The sequence below is a fragment of the Penicillium soppii genome (assembly GCF_028829465.1).
Source record: "Penicillium soppii strain IBT 18220 chromosome Unknown utg000005l, whole genome shotgun sequence".
In the NCBI taxonomy this organism is placed as follows: Eukaryota; Fungi; Ascomycota; class Eurotiomycetes; order Eurotiales; family Aspergillaceae; genus Penicillium; species Penicillium soppii.
In genome coordinates this window covers 2,959,063-2,979,091 of record NW_026643235.1, presented here as the reverse complement: position 1 = coordinate 2,979,091, position 20,029 = coordinate 2,959,063, and the positions used below count along the sequence as shown (strand labels likewise).

At 48.7% G+C, this 20,029-nt stretch overlaps 6 protein-coding genes across 6 annotated transcripts; 3 read left to right on the top strand and 3 right to left on the bottom strand.

Moving 5' to 3' along the window:
* Positions 1-454: 454 nt before the first annotated feature.
* N7529_006563 (uncharacterized protein) lies at positions 455-4,490 on the top strand (the record flags this gene model as incomplete). The annotated part of the gene is made up of 3 exons (XM_057242090.1): positions 455-925; positions 1,026-2,464; positions 2,549-4,490. The coding sequence occupies 3 exons, from the start codon at positions 455-457 to the stop codon at positions 4,488-4,490; spliced, it is 3,852 nt and encodes a 1,283-aa protein (XP_057097449.1).
* Positions 4,491-5,522: 1,032 nt separating this feature from the next.
* Positions 5,523-6,512, bottom strand: N7529_006562 (uncharacterized protein; the record flags this gene model as incomplete). Its single annotated transcript, XM_057242089.1, has 1 exon — positions 5,523-6,512. One exon carries the CDS (start codon positions 6,510-6,512, stop codon positions 5,523-5,525), a length of 990 nt encoding a protein of 329 aa, XP_057097448.1.
* A 987-nt stretch (positions 6,513-7,499) lies between these two features.
* On the bottom strand, positions 7,500-8,828 carry fluG (uncharacterized protein; the record flags this gene model as incomplete). Its single annotated transcript, XM_057242088.1, has 2 exons — positions 7,500-7,661; positions 7,725-8,828. The coding sequence occupies 2 exons, from the start codon at positions 8,826-8,828 to the stop codon at positions 7,500-7,502; spliced, it is 1,266 nt and encodes a 421-aa protein (XP_057097447.1).
* Positions 8,829-10,085: 1,257 nt separating this feature from the next.
* On the bottom strand, positions 10,086-12,041 carry N7529_006560 (NAD-dependent succinate-semialdehyde dehydrogenase; the record flags this gene model as incomplete). Its single annotated transcript, XM_057242087.1, has 5 exons — positions 10,086-10,222; positions 10,275-11,131; positions 11,191-11,578; positions 11,671-11,758; positions 11,820-12,041. The coding sequence occupies 5 exons, from the start codon at positions 12,039-12,041 to the stop codon at positions 10,086-10,088; spliced, it is 1,692 nt and encodes a 563-aa protein (XP_057097446.1).
* A 2,318-nt stretch (positions 12,042-14,359) lies between these two features.
* N7529_006559 (FAD-dependent oxidoreductase) lies at positions 14,360-16,542 on the top strand (the record flags this gene model as incomplete). Its single annotated transcript, XM_057242086.1, has 6 exons — positions 14,360-14,775; positions 14,832-14,946; positions 15,014-15,100; positions 15,154-15,348; positions 15,401-15,581; positions 15,635-16,542. The coding sequence occupies 6 exons, from the start codon at positions 14,360-14,362 to the stop codon at positions 16,540-16,542; spliced, it is 1,902 nt and encodes a 633-aa protein (XP_057097445.1).
* A 519-nt stretch (positions 16,543-17,061) lies between these two features.
* N7529_006558 (beta-N-acetylhexosaminidase) lies at positions 17,062-19,302 on the top strand (the record flags this gene model as incomplete). The annotated part of the gene is made up of 3 exons (XM_057242085.1): positions 17,062-17,116; positions 17,173-17,648; positions 17,704-19,302. 3 exons carry the CDS (start codon positions 17,062-17,064, stop codon positions 19,300-19,302), a joined length of 2,130 nt encoding a protein of 709 aa, XP_057097444.1.
* Positions 19,303-20,029: the final 727 nt, after the last annotated feature.

Genomic DNA, 20,029 nt, shown 5'->3' with positions numbered 1-20,029 from the left:
AAGCCCTGGGTACGACCACCAAGCGCCCGTTCCCACTAATCAAATTCTATGGAGGCTTTCTCCCCTCACTGGTCCCCTCACCAGTACCCGTCCCCACCTTGACAGATGAGATCCCTGGCCACGCCTACTGCCGAATTTTCTCGCTGTCTGTTTCTCGCTTCTGTATAGCATGTGCGCTTCACCTGACTTGGCTACGGTGGGGGTCAGTGTCTACAATTGGAGATCCCACTTGACTGTTTCACCCATCTTGGCCCCATCCATGACTGATTAATCCACGCTCATCGTTTTGGCACCTTTTTTTATAACTTTTTTGACCACTCCGTTTCTCCTCGACATCCCCAAATATTGACTCTCTGCCTGGGTCGTCGCTGTTCTGCATACGTTGTCAGGTTCGAACTTTGGAGCCTGAGGATGCAACACTGCATTCTCACATCACCCAAGCTTGTGGAAAACCATGGAGGCTCCTAAAACACCACAACAGGCTCAGCACAACGCGGATCGCCATGCCAGAGAATTGTACCGTTACTACCAGCCGGCTCCCCAAGACAGCGTGGTTCCTTCTTGGTTCCCTGCCGGCGAAGAGTACTCACTGTCTTCGGTTCCGAGTGATTCAATAACCCCTCCTATCTCCGTAGGTTCAGGTCGCACAAACAGCACTGCCACCTCGAGACCAGCTGTCTCGGTTACTTCAGACAGTTTGACTCTAGGGACCACGAACAGTACATTGACATCGTTTGCCCAACTCGCAGCACTGCGCCTAAACGTTGAGCGGGCATTTCTCGCTGTGTTGGACCGCGATAAACAACACATCATCGCCGAAGCTACGCGAACTATCAGTTTAACCGACCCGTCCGTTCACGAAGAAGACGATGACCATATTTGGTTGGGAACATCTGATACTCGCAAGTCATGGAGCGTTTGCAAGGTAAGTTTGCTCACGCGACGAGCTGGCTAAACCAAAGCCATCACCACACCCGACCGCTATGTGCATTACCATGATGATCGATTTTGACGCCATTAAACAGGACACTGTTGCCCTACCTCCCAACGACCCCAATTCTACAGAACACCAATTCCTCGTCGTGAACGACATGTCCGAAAACGAACGCTACAAACATCTCTCCTTTGTTGAAAACGACCCCAGCTTTCGCTTCTACGCCGGAACTCCCTTGACAACCGAGAAAAATATCAACCTAGGCTGTCTCTTTGTGATGGACAAAAAGCCCCGGGATGGATTGACTACGGCGGAGAAGGATACATTGCGATCTCTGTCAATGTTGGCCATGGACTACATGAAGATTTGCAGACACGCTTCCGAAGGGCGTCGGGCTGCCCGACTATCCCGGGGCTTGAGTTATTTCGTCGAAGGAAGTTCCAGTTTTGTGGACAGCATTGATCCGTCACGCACCGACAGTGTCGGTCCAACATCGGAGACACCGCCATCCTCCTACAATCGACTCAGTGCCATGGGCGGCTCTCGGGAGAATAGTGCAGAACAGGCCTCACAAGCACCGTCACACAGCCCCTCCAATAAACGATCACTCAGCAATGATGCGCGATCTTTTGGCTCGGTTACGTCCGAGTTGAGATTGGATGCCGATTCAAAATTGGACAGTGATTGCAAGCTGGGAAGTGATTCAAAACTGGGGAGTGACTCCAAATTGGAAAGCGGGTCGAAGTTGGAATCGGGAGGCTCGGGCGTAGAGAGCTCTCTGCCAGAGTGGCTGACAAGCAGCAGTCGGAATCGCCTCCCACCCGATGATTCACAGGGTAATTCATGGTGTTTCCGCAGAGCCGCCAACCTGCTTCGCGAGAGTCTTGACCTGAGTGGCGACAGCGGCGTCATTTTCCTCGAAGCCAACAGTAGTCCGTTAATGGATGTTGATACCGGGAGTGATGCTTCGGACACTGGTGGACCCGCTCCTGTTTTATCTGCGTCTACAAACGATGAACCGTTCGCCCCACAAGCAGGGTCGATGGCCACATGCGCCGCGGCCAATTTGGACCGAGCTTTTCTACAAACACTATTGCGACGTTATCCGAAAGGAAAGCTTTGGTCGTTCCACCGCGATGGGCTCATTTCGACGTCGGATGATGACGACCAGCACCCCCATGACCAATTCCTCCCTGGTACTAGCACCACCAGTCGGTCACCACCTAGTTATACTGCTCAAACCAGAGCTTCGAAACCCTTGCGCAAACGACGGAAAGCCGCGGAGAACTCAACACTCAACCACTATTTCCCCAATGCCACCCAAATTATGTTTGTGCCTCTGTGGAATGCTGTTGGCTCCCAATGGTTCGCAGGATGTTTCTGTTGGAGTACTGTTGAAACGAAGGTGTTTAGTTCGTCGGTTGAGCTTAGTTCCGTGCTCGGATTCTCATCTTCTATTATGGCTGAATACAGCCGTGTTGAATCTCTCATCGCGGATCGCCAGAAGGGCGATTTCATTGGAAGTATTTCGTAAGTTCCCCTTAAGCATACATTTGAGGGAATCCCGCCCATGGATATAGTCGGCCGTATGTGCTAATCAATCCCACTGTTTAGACATGAACTTCGTAGCCCTCTTCATGGAATTTTGGCCGCAGCCGAGTTCTTGAATAGCACCCATCTCAATGAATTCCAGGATTCACTACTCGAGACCGTTAATGCTTGTGGGCGAACTTTGTTGGATACAATGAACCAAGTCCTTGACTTTAGCAAAGTGGTTTCCCTAGAGCGAACATGGCGGTCAATGAAACGCAGGAAAGAATCTCCGCTCGATTTCAAAGGATCAGAAAAGTTGGCATACCACTTGGATACGTACGTGGCTACAGATGTTGCTATCCTCGCCGAAGAGGTGATCGAAGGAATCTGCCTTGGACATGCATATGGCCAGAGCTCTACTGCCTCAGCTGATCTGCCTGTGTTGATGCCACATCATCCAAAGCTGCAGACCAAGCGATCTAATGTTGAAGTTGTCATTGACGTGTCCTTCCGCGATTGGGTCTATCGTACTCAGCCGGGTGCTTTGCGACGTATCATCATGAATCTGTTTGGTAATGCAATGAAATACACAGAGTCCGGCCGGGTCACTCTATCCTTGACAGCGTCCAGTAAATCCGAAGGACGATCCCGTCGACAAGGCCTTGAAGACTTGGTCACATTAACAGTGACCGACACCGGAAAGGGCATATCAGAAGAGTTTTTGCGCGGCAAGCTTTACACGCCTTTTGCCCAAGAGGACTCGCTGGCTGTGGGCACGGGACTAGGATTGTCCATTGTTCGAAGCCTGGTCAAGGCTTTGAGTGGAAGCATTCGAATTCGCAGTCGCCCTGGTGAAGGCACTGTCGTAACTGTGTCTCTCCCCCTTGAACGTCCTGTCGGCAAGGAAAGCCCGGCTATTGAGCCGTCTGGACAACTCATCCAACAACGAGAAATTCTGACGCAAACTCTTCTACTCCGTGAAGGATACCCTGGTAGACAGGCCGCCATTTGGAACGTTGATCCGGCCGACGTGACGGAGCATTCCAACTGGTCTGAAATTGCTCAATACCTTACACATTGGTATGGCATTGAGATCGTACCGTGGGCATCTGAAGCACATATCGATATTGTGCTCATGGACGAAACCGACATACCAAAGTTCATCGCCACTGAACCTTCAGCTACATTGCCTGCTCTTCTTGTCCTGTGCCACAAATCGGTGGATTACAGCGGGGCACGATCTGATTGGTTACCTCTCGCATCCTCTGTCAACATCATTCGACGTCCCTGTGGGCCACACAAACTGGCTCGAAGCGTGATGAAGTGTTTGACAAATGGGCTGTCGAGATCTCCAACGCCCGCCTTGGCCAAGCAGGCCATGAGCCTGCCTATCCGAACATCTTCGCTACCATCCGCACTCGCGTCACCTATGAGATCGGACGCAGATGTCATGAGTGCTCCCGAGCTGGACTGGCCCGGAACTCGCTCTGTGTCAATGCAGTTATCATCAACCCAAGCGCCATCGATAATAAATGCATTGCCGGAGGAAGTTGCAGAAGCTCCGTTGCCAGCACCACTCTCCGAGGGGGCAGTCCCCGCCACGCGACTGGCTCGCGTGCTTGTGGTCGATGACAATCGAATCAACCTCAATCTGATGATGACTTTTCTAAAAAAGCGTCAACTTGTTGAGCTGCATGGTGCCGAGAATGGAAAGCTCGCTGTTGAGGCAGTTGAACGCCTGGAAAGCGGCTATGATATCATTTTTATGGATATGTCGATGCCTGTCATGAATGGCTTTGAGGCCACCCGTGCAATCCGTTCACTGGAAAAGGATTCGGATGGTCGCAAGCCAGCCATTATCATTGCCCTGACAGGACTGAGTAGCTCGCGCGATGAGTCCGATGCCCTGGCTTCTGGTGTGGACCTGTTCCTCACCAAACCTGTGTCTTTCAGGGAAGTCACACGGCTACTGAACGAATGGGAACGAGACGGCTTGGAGCAAGAACGGAGGATGGTGTCATGACCTACCTTGATTCTTGGCCATTTTGAGCTAGCTTACGAATCTGTTCCTGTGTTCTATTCCTCGTTGCTTCCTCAACGCTTCTCCATCCATTGGTTGCCAAATCGCATGTTTAAGCGTTGCATCATTTCCGAATCATTCTTCTCTTCATCTTACAACTTTACCCCTTTTACCATCTCAGCCGCTGCAGTCCCTAATTCTGCTGTGAGATTTTCTCTTCCTTTTCTGTTTTTTCTTTGGTGTTTTGCATCACCCTTATACCTTATGATATCAAACCGCTGTTGACTGATCAAATGATTGGGATTGATTCTGTTATAACAACATTATCAATACTATCATTTCAGACAATAGACGTGATGATTTCCTAGTTTTCTTTCTCTTCTTTTTCTTCTTTTTCTTCCACTTTGATATATCACATATGTCAATATCCATCCCCGGTCCAGATGGCCGGGGTTGGCTGCCTGGTTTATTTATTTTATCCTTTTTTGTTCTTGTGTTTCACTTCTTGCATGATACTCAAAATTGCGTGGTGCGCATCGGTTCAGACGCTTAGGTGGTACGCGTGGTTTTGATTCTGGGGTGTTCTTTTGGCGAATGAATTCACGTACATACTTTAGGTGGCGCTGGATCGCTTGCTAATCTCGCGATATATACACGATTTGGGATGGATTTCAGAGAAGTCTGCTAAGCTGATCAAGGTATGAAATGAATTTGATCAACTTACTTTTTATTCATGTTATTTCGCGAGTCTAATGGAATAAATAAAATTTTAATTCCATGGTTGCTTTTTGCCTATAATATAATAACACAATAAGCTAGTGATTACGGTAGAGACAGCCCAACATTGAATGGTTTTCATTCGTCAATCCTCGACGCATGGCGGTGGATATGAGCATTTGAGACTGATATCGGGCATAACAGCCAAGGGTCAACTGTAAAGCCGACGGAGGCATAGTGTGTAAGTTAGGTTGAGTAGGAAGTACTGTTGACCGAGGAGCACGCTGGGGAGAGCGAAGAGAGAGCTGGGGAGAGCTATCATGAATACTGTGCACAAATCTCACTCAACATTTCTTGCGTGAGAATAACATTAGGAGCGAAATTTGCTGTGTGCCGCAGAAGTAGGCCAGTATCAATTTCAATGGAGGTGTGGTTGCCGTGTGGGCTGACCACTGTGGTGTTTTGTTTTCGTTCGAGAACTGGTACTAAGCCGAGCTCTGTTCGAAACCTTTGTGTGGATCGTGTCTCGTAACCAACATAACTGTGTAGAGCTTCTTGCCATAGTTCGACTTCGACGAAATGACTTGGTGTCTTGCAGACATTGAATAGTAGTATTAGCTTCGTCTGGCGAGAGGAATTCCGCCACCACCAGTTCGCGTCGCCACGGAGTTGCTGGAACGACTCGGAATGACCGACTTCTACCACAAAAGACGGCCAGTCTGTAGGCGCCAAGGGAGGAGTTGTGTCGGTGCGTGGAGGGTTGGCAACCGGGGTGAAGCTGTAATCCGCTTGTCTGCCACAATAGAATCCCATGAAGAGAGAATCTGCGGTTGCCACCCACCATTGGCGTGAAATCGGTATATTGGCTGTCTGAATAGCAAAAGGAAAATGTACATTGAAAGTGCCGACGAGGGTTCCATGATCACGACTGGGCATAACGCGATATAGGATGCAGTTTTTGGCCCTTGTAGCTTTTGCACCTCTCACCTTCTCGAGCAGCTTCTCGATGATGTCCTCGCTGGTTTCGGAGATGAGGAGGTATTTGGTTTGTTTGGACTTGTCAGCAGCCTTCTGCACGCGTGAGATCTTGTTCCTGGCTTGGGAGAGGGTAGTAGCTATGATTGTCTCAACGTTGTCGGGTATCCAGAAGTCTGATTTGGCAACAGGTTCAAAAGAAAATTGAAGTAATGGCATTTCATTGATGCTTGTACTGGCGACGTCGATTGCTTTTTCAGGAAGAGGTAGAGGAATGGATGGCGGAGTGTTGGGCCCCGCAAAAGCCACCTCTCTCGAATTTGGGGTTGACATAATTTCTTGGATGATGATGGTAGTCACGACTATGAACAGGGAAAGCACGATGTGAAATTGTGGTAAGAGGTTAGAGGTGAGTCGATGGAAAGCTTCAGGACATTAGCCTTGGAAGTCACTGGGGAATACGTCATCTTTACAAGCTCATTCACCTACAAACATATGTACATGTCGCATAGAAAAGACGCCTGTTTCGTGATCGCTAGGCCAAAAAGGTGCACACCTACTTAGCTAGGCTTAAGTATGGTGTATCTGTGCGTATTCTTGCTTTGACAGTATATAGTATATACATGTGAGGGAGCCGAATCGAACCTGACAGTGGATCCCTGGCTGCAGCGCAGGCCAATCCAATACCTCAGACCGAATACCTCACTCCACCCGACAACTGACCCGATGGTCTTACACAACGGCGCAAACGCTGTCGTTCTTCTCAGCAAGCAACTCGCTATGAACGAGGAACAAGAGGATCAATGAAATACGATGGAATCAAGATGCATTGGTCAAAATAATGGATAACTCGCAGCTCTGCTAAAGATAAGAATAATGATGCTTGCTAGATTGATGATCGGGCAACTGCCATACGTGATCCCCCCATTGAAAATGCCGTTTCACCCCCTTCAACATGTATGCCATGACCCGACCCGAGGGCAATGCAGCGCGAAAAATTTAAGGCCACATTTAAGAGAGAACAATGCACAGCATTCTCGCGTATACATATTTTCGTTTCCAAAAACCTTGACTTATTTGATAGCAACAGAGTTCTAGTGTTGGTAAGATCGTTCCAGGCCACAGCTGGCATTGTTCTTCGGACATGGGACAGCAAACGGATAGCCTCTGCCCGCGTTCAAGTGGGGTTTAACAAGCCGAGGCTTTAGAATGCCCTGCGAGACTCGATATTCCAAATCTCAATTCTGGAAGCCCCACGCGTCCCACGCTGAACCCGCCCGAACAGACATTGTTTCCGTAGCTTGTATCTTGCGACATCATTTAGTTTACCAAAGAGGGTTCTCCGTCTACAGTGATCGGTGTGTATTCCGGAGTCAACCCAAGTCCGTAAAGACGGTTAGAATTGTAGAAGAGAATATCGGCAGCTGCCTTCATGGCTTGGGAGATGGTGAAGTCGCCATATTGGACATATTCCACAAAGACCTGAGAGATACAAAGAGTAAGCATACTAAAAATGAAAGGTTAGGAAACGGGCTTGTGACTGACTTTTTCAAGAGCCTGGCGGAATTGACGATTGGCCAGCCAGAATGTCTCCGGGTGGAAGTGACCATCGGTACTCCAAAGCAGACGACTGATGGGTGTGAGCTCCAGGCTTTCCCTCAGGATTTTCTCCTGGGCCTCTCGACTGACCATGGGGAAGACTTCGCCCAGATCAAGGTAGACATTCGGATACACGGAGGTTAAGTATCCCGCTTCGCGCGTGTAAGGGTACGCAGAATGAAGGAGAACAATGTCTGCGTCGGAGTACTGCGCTATCAAGGGCTGTAGATATGCGGGGTTAGATCGCAAAAGGCTGATATCGTTATCACCTAAGCCAGTGTGAAGCTGTAGAGGCTTGACGACACCAGCTTTCTTTTTGAATGAGATAGCCTTCAGAGTCTGTTGGACTAGCCAATCACACAAAGGCTTATCCTCGACCCGGAACCCGGATCTTACGGTACCAGAGTCGAGGGTGCGCACCAGCGAGCCACCCAAAGTGGAATCATCGGAGGAATATGGATCAACATCCAATCCCGTGCGATAACAAACAACCGACTTGAAACCCACGACGTTCGGGTCGTCCATTGCCTCGGAGAGAGCATTGAGGAACCGCTGGCGGAAATTGTTCCACACGGATTCGTCGGGTTTGCGCTCGCTGCTGGCTATCTGAAGAATTTGCGACTCGGCTACGGATTCAATGCGCACAATCCGCTTGGTTGCCGAGATGGTAAAGCGATCGTGCCAGCTAGAGGATTCAATGTCTTCATCATCGCCAAGAAGATCATCTAGTAGCAAAGCGTGCGTGCCTTCCAGAGACCGTCGGACAAGGCCCTCGTAGTCTTCGCGGACCCACCTATCATGGGCTGACTGGACTTCATTCCAGTCAGCGCAAGGACTGCCATAAAGCTCAGCAAGCTGGTTGGTGGCTCGGAGCAGGGGCAGGGTGGTGCGAGCATTTTTCAAGGCCCGACCGTGAGCTTCGGACGTAATAGCCTCGAGTGGATAAGTTTCGTAATCAGCGGCCGATTCTTGGTTCAACAGATTGTGGGCATGGTTGTCAATGAGCGGGTGAGACTGGATGAGGTTGCGGAGTGAATCAAAGTCGTCCATGTTGAGAAGAACAGGGTATTTGGAGAGGAGGAAATTGTCTGGTTTACAAGTCTCCCGGATGGGATGTCGCTAGAATCAGAAAACGTCGATGCTCTCAAAGATAGAGCAGGACGAAATCCGGCTGAAGGCCCTATCACGTCTTAGTCTCAAATGGAGTATCTGCCACCTTTATCTGCAGAGATTCCGAGCTAGTCGCCTGGTGGGTGAGGAGGAGCAAGAGTACATATATCCGCCATCAATTGATCACGGAAAAATCGTCCGTGCACTATCAGCCATGCTCAACGTTGATCCTCACAAAACCCCCAAACTTCGACATGTAATACAAATACTGATATTTGTCCTTATTTATTTTTTTGGTCGCATTGACTGGATGTGCTATTCCTTAAGAAAATGAAAGAATTACCCCATGTGGTAAACTCGGGTTAATGATTTACTGCTGGTGTTTTAAAATACCGTTTTGTTTCGATCACGCACAATCAATTTAAGGCCAAAATGAGGTAAATTACCCAATGGAGTATTTGAAATACAGAAGCTAGCCAATATCACCAGAAGCTCAAAGTAACCCGTCAGATGCTATTCTGAGTTAACCAATGGGATGTGCCAAGATTCTACAACTTATTTTTGTCGAATGAAAATCCACTGTTCTAGTGATTGCAGTTTGTATTCAATCTTGTAAGGTGTGTTTGCCCTTGGGTCATTCTGGTACGCAATACACCAATCAAGAGGATATTTCGACCGCAACATCATAAGCGGCAGCTCCATATACCCAGTACTGCCCAATTCATAAAATACCCGATTGTCCGTCCACTGGTCCACTGTCGACGGTACTTTCTCAATCTCTTCGATGCTAAGCAAAATATTACGAAGATGAGAAAGGGTTCAAGCACAAACAAAGGTCAAGCAATTTTGTGTTGGAATTTAAAGAGGAGTGAGTGATCATCGGACGGCGGGGAGAACTAGATCCCGACTAAGCATAGAACATCACTGGGGAAGTGTGATTCGATAGTCATGCTAATTGGACACGCATTATTCTCTATACGTTGTAGTTGGGCATAATATGCAACAAAACAAAGTTCCCCTGCCGAGCCCGGTAGGCGAACCAATACTATAAGTAAATAGATGTCAAACAGAATTCAAATTCACTACTCCGTACAACTTATGGAATAGGGCGCAATACGGCCGATCGAGAAGATATGTAAAGACAAGGAACCTCGAAGGGACAAGCAGATGCACATCAGTATTCATCCATGTATCGATTCAATAGTGTCCTTCAAGCGTCAAAGTTCCCGTTTTGGTGATCAAATACTCATTAACAGCCACGTCCTTTCCACTCTCTTTTCCATATCCAGACTCCTTGATACCCCCGAAAGGTGACTCGGCAGCTGATTGGTTGCCTATCAAAACATGTTAGCTCACTGATTAGACTTCTTGTTATGCATTACCAACCCGTGTTCATTCCGATCATTCCAGCCTCCAGGTTCTCAAAGAGGCGCCACATGCGATCGATGTTTTTTGTGAACGCATAACTAGCCAGACCCATACTAGTGTCATTGGCAAGCTTAACAGCTTGTTCTTCTGTCTCAAATCGGTACAATGCAGCAATAGGGGCGAACGATTCTTCCTGTGAGATGAGCATATCCTCTGTCATGCCCGAAAGAATGGTAGGCTCGAAGAAGTAGCCTGGCTTTGACGTAACCGGGTTACCACCTAAGAGAACATCGGCACCGAGACGACGAGCATCCTCAATCTGAGCAATGGCCTTGTCAATGCTTCGAGGTGTTGTCAGAGGGCCCATCGTAGTATCAGAGGCGGAACCGTGGCCGACGACTAGAGTAGCCGTGCGCTCCTTCAAAAGAGCAGCAAAGCGATCGAAAACCCCAGCCTGTACATAAATCCGGTTGGCGGTGATACACGCCTGGCCAGCATGGCGCCATTTGAGAGCCATCAGCTGTTCAAGTGCTTGGTCGAGATTGGCATCGTCGAAAACGATGAAAGGACAATTGCCGCCCAGCTCCAGAGTCAGCTTCTTCAAACCTTGAGCGCAGTGCGACGCCACCAGCTTTCCTACCCGTGTTGAACCAGTAAACGAGACCTTTTTGATGAGCGGGTGCTTGATAAGTGTCTCGCTCAGGATTGGAGTATTGTCAAGATCTGTGGTCAAGATATTGACGCAGCCCGGGGGGAAACCAGCTCGCAACGCCAGCTCCGCCAAAGCGAGTGCAGAGATAGGTGTCTCAGGACTGGGTTTCACGACCATAGTGCACCCCGCTGCCAAAGCGGCTCCCGCCTTTCGTAAAACCATACTGTTAAGCCAAATCAGTAACGACCTTCTAGATCAAGGCAAAGATTTGGTGGCACTCACGCGACAGGGAAGTTCCAAGGAGTCAGGGCTGCGGCCACTCCAATTGGCGCTTTAACAGTAAACAAGCGGCGATTTGGAGCGGCGGCTTGTGAGACAGTGCCTTGGATTCGTTCACATTCCCCGGAGAAAAACCACAGGAATCCCAGGGAGTAATCTATCTCGCCGTAAGCCTCTGCCAAAGGCTTTCCAGTCTCGTGTGTCACAATCTGGGCGAGATCGTCTCGAGCTGCTAGTGTGAGGTCATGCCATTTGAGCAGCCACTTGGCTCTCTGGCGCGGGAGGACCTTGCGGTACTGCTCGAATGTTGCATGGGCGGTTTCAACGGCTTCAGATACATCTTCTGCCGAGTTAGCGGGACAGCTCGCCCACGCCTTGTCGGTACCGGGGTCTAGGACATGCAATATTGATTAGCCATAACCCGCTTTGGAAATGACCGATGTAGAGTCTGAAGTGATGTTTGCAGCTTGTAATCCATCTTACCGAGTACTTCGAAGCGCTTGCCGCTCTTTGCGCCCACCCATTTGTCACCGACGAAGGAGTCAAAATGCAGAAGGCTAGGATCGGCTAGCTGAATGAATGCATTAGCGCTGTGCTAATAAAGGCCGGATTTTGACGTTGCTTGATCAAACCGCTTCGGACATCTCGCCGAACACCCCGCAGAGGGCGCAGAGGTCATACCTTGAAGGGTAGCTGGTATTGGGTCGCCATGTCGGAAGTGACAAATCAAATTTAGCCTTGGAGTTGGGAATATGAGCAAGCCAGTGGGTTGGCTCCGGGTTGGGTGTCTTTATAGGAAGTCCCCAGAGGAGGGGAAACACAAACCCCTCACGCATATCGGTACGCGATTGCATCCTTGGTGTACCTGGTCTGCCCAAGTAGCCTATTTACTACTCACACATTATTATACATTTGGAGACTTCGTAGTCAATGTCAATCATATATTAGTACTTTGGTACGCCGTCAAGTGTTGCCATGGTTGAAAAGCCACCCTAAACCAGCCGAGTGTATATCGAACAGATCAAGCTGTTGGAATTGATAAGAAAAAACCTCATCATAATATCGTTCTTCTATATCAATGCATCAAATAATTTGTATTTATCAACAAATTGCTATGTGGTTATCTATCGTAAATCATACTCATAACAACCAGGCCCCCTCTCAAACTATACTATCTAATTGGGTTTGGTAAGTGGTTGGCTTTGCTAAGTCTCTAAGTTGAAGTACTTACAGTACCATGAGGTAACAGATTGGGAGATGGCAAGGGTCTGCGGAAGTCACATCAATACACGCCCTTGATTAAACACTAGCAAATGGCTCACAGAGCCCACAACAATTAAGCAGTCATCTATGAGTAGCAATATTAGCAAACATAGCCCGAGATTGATGCCCAATAATATGCACATCATTGGAGTAAAGACAATTGTCTCATACCGCTTGTGAGTGTAGATCGTGAAAACCATCGGCTCCAGAGCCGAAGCAGAACTGCAATGCCGCCAAGAATAGGGAACGCGACCACGATACCAAGCGCAGTCTTTTGATGATGGTCGTCAATCACTATTGTATGCTGTGACAAGTTGAAACAAAAAGCTTGACAGTGATCCCCAGGCAGGCCAAGGCTGCGATCTTATAATACAGGGCTGGAATCGTGACCGCCACAGATAGTTAGGATCTGCAAGACAGCCCACTTCTTGGTTTCAGCCTTGAATTGGGGATCAGGAACGTTTTCCTCTAAGTTATTGGGCCAGTCACTCAATAAATCAGAGTTACGGCGTGGGTTTCCAGGTCAGTCCTACGGCCATTGGCGTATAACAAGGGGGACCACCAATGATGAACGGGGTGTGAGATCGACTCCACCCACCCATTGATATCAAATGACTGGGATGTGATGCCTCGGATGTTCCTGTCGGCTTCAAACCTAGTCTCAATGCCGGGTGCTTTTCCCACCTGACCATTCTTTGAACAATGGGTCAATTGTCTGGTTCATACTAGGTTGCTGCCAAATACCAGACACCCCAGGGTCCTCAGGTATGATGGCAACGATAAGGCAGTTGCCTCTCGGGTATTGGACAACTCAGCTGTTGATATATTTCAGACATCGTCGAAGTTCATCCTTGGGGAAAGAACGGCGGCTCTCTGAATTCTCGACCAAGCAAAAGATTGTATGCACTTGTGCCAGGAGTCAACCATGGTTGAATGGCTGGTATCCGCCAATCAATCGTCGAATCTGCACAAGGCCAAGCTCCATGAACCTAACCTTATTCACTTTGTAGGAATTCATCGGATGTGATATCAGCTTTGGAGGCGATGATCCATTTGTGAAGAGTTTGGATTATGGTCTTAAGCGCAAAAGATTTTGCTGTTCCATTTGTCCTCAGGTTTGGGTACGAACTTTGAATTTGAGACATTCCCCGAGTCCCTTATATGAATGGGTTGCCCAAAAAGCCGAACGGATTTCCCGGGGTGGAGCATTGTGGACCCCGTTGGAGAATGGAGTCGGTCAGACCAGACTCTATGTTCTCGAAAGCAACGTTGTGAATTAGATGATAGTCTTATGGTCGATTCTTTTTTGTTTATAAAAACCTGTCTTCACTGCATAACGAAGTGGTATTTCCGTCAACTTAGGTACACCCACTGCAGAGAAAAGTCTCGACTACTCCTTAGAACTTGTGGGGTCGACATCCTAGACTGGGCGTAGTTTATAGGTAAAGGTTTTATCCTAGTGACCGAATAAATGAAACTTGGAAAAGTCAAGCAATGCGAACACGTACCTCGGTCGGAAGAAACTATCACAAAGGGAATTTGTCCCGGACCACGATGAGCATGCGAAAACATGACCGGGCGTCGCAGATTAAGTGTGGCGTCAGTCGAGCAAATGAGTGATCCGGCCGGAGAATCAACCCCATCCGTTTCGAGCACATTATAACGTGTCTCATTGGAAGACAGGCATGGGTGTGGAGTGCGATCAGGGCTTGGGGGGTCAACTTCCGAATTGTGGTGGGGGGCAGTTCCCTTTTCTCCAAACAAAAGTCACTGTCAACCTCGTGGCAGACCACTCGCACTAGACAATGCATTATTATCCGAGATTTGGGGCTACTTTATAAGCCTTCATCTCCCCCTTTCCGGGAAATCCTCTTGTCGATCTCTAATTCCCTCAATCTTACACTTCACTATGGCCCCTGGCTCGTTATTGAAGGGCATTTTGCTCAGTGCTTTGCTGGCAACAGCCGGAGAAGCTGGTGCCTCACAGAAAGTCCCAGTCAACTCTTCAGCTGGTGCACCACTATTTGAATGGGAGACGACTCAGTTGACCGATCATGCAATCGCGAAGCTCAACCGAAATCAGGCAGCGTTGGTTGGGTTTGGCGACGATACGCCAAACACCACACGCTCTTCGGGAACTTGCAAAACTTTTCCTGGTGATCGCCAATGGCCTTCCCATTCTACCTGGTCAACCTTGAATAACCTTCTAGACGGAGCGCTGATCAAAAATGTGCCGCTCGCTGCATCTTGTTATTCGTCATGGCCTCAATATGATAGCAACGAGTGCGAGAAACTTACTGCGCAGTGGACTGATTCTAATATTCAGTGAGTGAAATCATAAGCCAAAGCTATGAATATGGTATATTGATTTTATGCTTAAGTGCCGCCGACCCAGCTTCGGTCATGTGGCCTTTGTTCGAGGGCAGGTCTTGTCTCCCCACCGCGAATGCGTCGTCAAGCTGCACCATTGGCGGATACAGTACTTATTCCGTGAATGTGAGTTAGCATATGGATAATCTAATTCCTTAATCTCACGGGCCAGGCGATGCTAACATTATCTTAGGTGTCAAATGTTGCTCAAATTCAACTCGCCGTCAACTTTGCTCGCAATGAAGGCATTCGCCTAGTTGTTAAGAATACCGGACATGATGTAAGTGCAGCCATAAAAAGCACAGAGCAGCTCGGACAAGCTGACAGTCGTAGTTTAACGGCAAATCAAGTGGTGCAGGTGCTTTGGGAATCTGGACTCACAATCTCAAGGACATGGAATACCTTGAGAACTACCACGGCTCGGGCTATCTGGGCCCAGCTGTCAAATTGGGTGCCGGAGTCCAGGCCCATGAAGTATATGAATATGCCGAAAAATTTGGGTTCACTGCAGTTGGTGGTGAAGGCAAGGTATGAGTCCATCATCAAAGTAGCACATCATTGCAGTTGCTGACCAATATAGACCGTGGGTGTCGCAGGGGGCTACGTGCTGGGTGGAGGGCATTCACCCACGTCTAGCTTGTTGGGACTGGCCGCGGATCAGGTCCTGGCGCTTGAAGTCGTTCTCAGTAATGGACGTTTCGTCACAGTGTCCAAGGAAAGTCACCCCGACTTATTTTGGGCATTGCGAGGCGGCGGTGGAGGTAGTTGCGCCCTCTTCCGTGAATTGAGTACATCATCTAACATATTATATCAGGAACCTACGGCATTGTCACTTCTATTATCTCTCGTGTCTACCCTAAGGTGGGCGTGACGGTAACGACATTCAACTTTTCCACTGGCAAGAATGTCTCCGTTGAGGCCTTCTGGGCTGGTGTGCGATCGTACTTGAATCGCTTCCCGGCCCATGCCGACGCCGGCACATATGCCTACTTCTGGGTCATGTCGACAGGTCCAAATGCCTTCACTTTCCTGATGAACCCCTTCTTTGCTGTCAACCACACACTGAGCGAATACAACGCTCTCGTGGAGCCATGGTACAATGAGCTACACTCACTGGGAATTCAATTCCAACCCAACTCAACCTACTATGATAATTTCTATGATGCATGGATGTCAGGATTTCCCCTCGAGACTGTTGCCTCATCGACCATGATGACAGGCAGTCGTCTGTTCCCACGCTCCAACTGGGAAACCACAGAGTCTTTCAATAATACTTTCAATGCTCTTCGTTCCACCGTCACTGCTGGTTTCCCCTTGCTCGCATTCAATATGAAAGCTGAGCTGCCGGCAGGCTTCACCCCGAACTCGGCCAATCCAGCTTTCCGCCAGACTCTAATGCACGCCATCACATCAACAAGCTGGACAAATACGACTTCTAACACAGCCATCAAAGCCAAGATGGATCATTTCACCAATGACATCCTTGGCAAGTGGCGCGCGGTTTGCCCCGACGCCGGTGCATACATGTCGGAGTCCGATATCCAAGAGCCTCAGTTCCAGCAGTCGTTCTATGGCTCGAATTACAAGCGTTTATACCAGCTCAAGAAGCGGTATGATCCTACTTCTCTATTCTATGCACCCACTGGTGTTGGTAGTGAAGATTGGACAGTGAAAAGCATTGATGGCCTTCCGGACCAGAATGGTCGTCTGTGTCGTGTTTAAAAAAGAGTGCATATTTAGTATTCAGACATGTACAGTGACAGATAATCCTAATATTCGGCATGTTTATTTACAGCCGCGACCTGCATCGATGACGTAGTGTAGTTCTATGACCTTAGCCGGGTTCATTCATTGAAGCTTCATCTCCCTCGGCACCTCAGACCTCATAAACGCATTTGTGTCCGTGACACCATCTATCACTGCAACATTAGTATCTCTCTGCTACGTTGTTTCCATTTCAGCTCCCAAATCTCCCCGCCTAACTTGAAGCTTGAACTCCGGCTAATTAACCGGGCGCTGGTTGGACGACCCCTGCGATCGTCACTGCTATCGACTGCATATCTCCCCCTCTCTGCGGGATGTACCGCAACGTCTCCTTGCAGTGATGTGACTCTAGAAGATTGCTAGGTTACATGGGGGACTTCTCCGCACGCTGGATGTCGCTCTACTTAAACTTTGGAAGGCAAGATTTGTTGACATCAAATCAATGCCGGGAATTATCATCCGTTTCTGCCTGTAACTATGAAACTAGCTCGCTTGCTCTTCTACACAACTAGTGCATCTACTTTCTTAGGTGGTATGACACTGAAATATCGGACTTTGCTGCGCAAATAATTGATGTTTGTTATCTAGGCCATGCTGCCCGCCTCTTGACAGTCCCCACCACCCCTTTTACTAAAACAGGAGGCGATTACGATCTTTCGAAACTCTCTTGCGTTGTCGTGGACTCGCGATATGCGGACTCTGTGGACAACAATGGGCAAACTTTGATTCCCCCGACGCTGCTGCAGTTTGCGGAAACCTTTAGGGGAGACCTCAATTCGGCCCTGGGGCTGAACGTGACATTAGCACAAGGTACAAAGCGGAAACAAGATACGATTTTTATAACTTTGAAAAATGAAACCGGGTTTCAGGATGCTGCTGGCCGATTTACTTCAGAAGCTTATGCCTTGACAGTTGACGATCAAGGCGTAGTGATATCTGGAGCTAGTCCACTGGGATCTTGGTGGGCGACACGATCCATTATTCAAGCTGGTATTTCCGGAGACTCAAGTATAGCAAAAGGTTCTGGCGTAGATGCGCCTGGATGGGGTACCCGCGGCGTTATGGTAAGCCGACACCACGTTTCACTCGTTCATCAGCCCGCCTCTAACTCTCGCCTAGCTTGATGCTGGCCGAAAATACCATCCGCCAGAGTTTTTGATCGAGATGTGCTCGTACCTCTCATTCTTCAAACAGAATACTTTCCACGTCCACCTAAGCGACAATCTTTACAACAATGTTGATCGCTACTCCACAGAGCGCTCGATGGAGCTATACGCAGCGTTCCGGCTCTGGTCTGACGATTCGGCCGTCGCAGGCCTGAACCGTCGTGCAAATGAGTCTTATACCCGCGAGCAATTCGACAATGTCCAGACACAATGCGCTCAACGTGGCGTGACCATCATTCCCGAGATTGAAGCCCCGGGGCATGCACTGGTCATCGTTCAGTGGAAACCCGAACTGGGACTGGATGATTTGAGCATGCTGAACATCAGCCACCCGGAGACTATCCCAACCATGAAGACTATCTGGCGCACATTTTTACCGTGGTTCCATAGTAAGACTGTGCACATCGGCGCAGATGAGTACGACAGCAGCCTGGTCTCAGACTACACGCGATTCGTGAATGAGATGAACACCTTCATCCAGCAAGAGTCGTCAGGCCGCCAAAAGATGCGTATTTGGGGTACATTCACCCCGAAAAATGGCGCCAATATCTCCAAATCTGTCACCTACCAACACTGGGATGTAAGCGCGGACGAGCCGTATTATGATTACATCGAGAATGGATATAACGTGCTCAACTCCGACGACTACATGTATCTCGTCAGTGGATGGTCGGGCTCCTTCCCACAGGAGCTCGCGCTGAGCAAGATATTCCAAGATCCCTACGGCGCACCATTTTCACCTGCAATGTTTGATAGCTCGAAGGCCGGGGACAACCCTGCGAGAGATAATCCTCGCATACTGGGACATGCTGCCGCGCTGTGGAATGACTACGGCCCTAACTCCACGACCGTCCTCCAGACCTACTACTCGTGGCGGAACGCTCTTCCGGCTCTGGCTGATAAACAATGGGGCGGAGATATCACTGAGGCGGAATATGCTTCTGTCTTTGATCAGCTACAAGCCGCGGTACCGGCTCAAAACCTCGATCGCCGGATTCCCAGCACGTCTGATACCATCCTGCACTATACGTTCAATGAAAGCTCAGACACTGTCACTGACATTTCTGGAAATGGGTATGACGGGAAGTTGAATGGATGCACGATCTCCGACTCAGCCTTGCACCTCTCCAACGGATGCTACCTCGAAACACCCCTAGGGAGTAAAGGGCGTGACTATACACTTTCATTCAAGATCAAGCCGACCTCTGGTATACCAGGAACACTGTTCTCTGGACCGGACTCTACTTTAGTGAACGGCAACGGAACAATCTCGAATGTCACACTAATAAGCGGTGGAAACCCGTACTCTTTGAACTATACATTGCCACTCAATGTTTGGACGGATATCAGTTTGATAGGAGGCGGAAATACCACCTTGCTGAGAGTGTCAGGTTCCTATTTTAAATTCCGGACCATGGAGTTCTTAGCCAAGATTGGCGTGAATGGTGAGTCGTTTGTGTGGGCTCCCATTGCTATTGAGGCGCCTTTGGCTCGTATTGGAGAGGGGTTTACTGGATTGATAAAAGATATTGTGTTGAAGGGAAGTGCGTAAGGAGTGAGCAATGGCATTCATCATGTATATAAATTACGTTGTCTTAGGGGTTTGCCTTTTTACAGTGTGCAGGCTCTTTATGCTCCATAGCATGGCAACGCTCTGCTCCTCTACGATTGACCAATCACAATGCATAATTTACCACATGTCCTTCAGTACCTTTTTTTGCCTTTAAAAGTCCAGGATTCCCATTTCCAACGAGATTCAATATGAAGTAGGTCAAAACTAATCATCCACTGCTTTTTTGGTCTTCGGTTGTCTTATTCACACAGACTTAAAGATGAAGGCCTATCTCCCTTATCTTCTGCTTGTCTGCTCTAGTTTTACATCCGCATCACCCATTCAGACTATAGTTCCTACGAACTCACCTTCACGGTCCAGTCTTGACCATACAGAATATACCACCGGAATTGGAGACGCACCCTCAAGTTCCAAGTCACATGCATACGTCACACAGCCACAATTTCCATTTCATGTCCAAGAGCATTGTACGCACGACAATCAACTCAGTCTCCCCCACCATGCCCCAACACCGCCTTTCCACTTAGAAGGGCGTCAATATGGATCTTTCTTCGGCAAGTCAGTGAACGCCACACGCTGCTACCTCGATGAATCAAACCCTTTGAAATATGATGTAAAATCAACGAGCCCCGATGACCTTACCACGCAGGTGGCGAATATGATGTTTACCATCGATAAATATGGACCTGAATGTGTGGTCCTGACC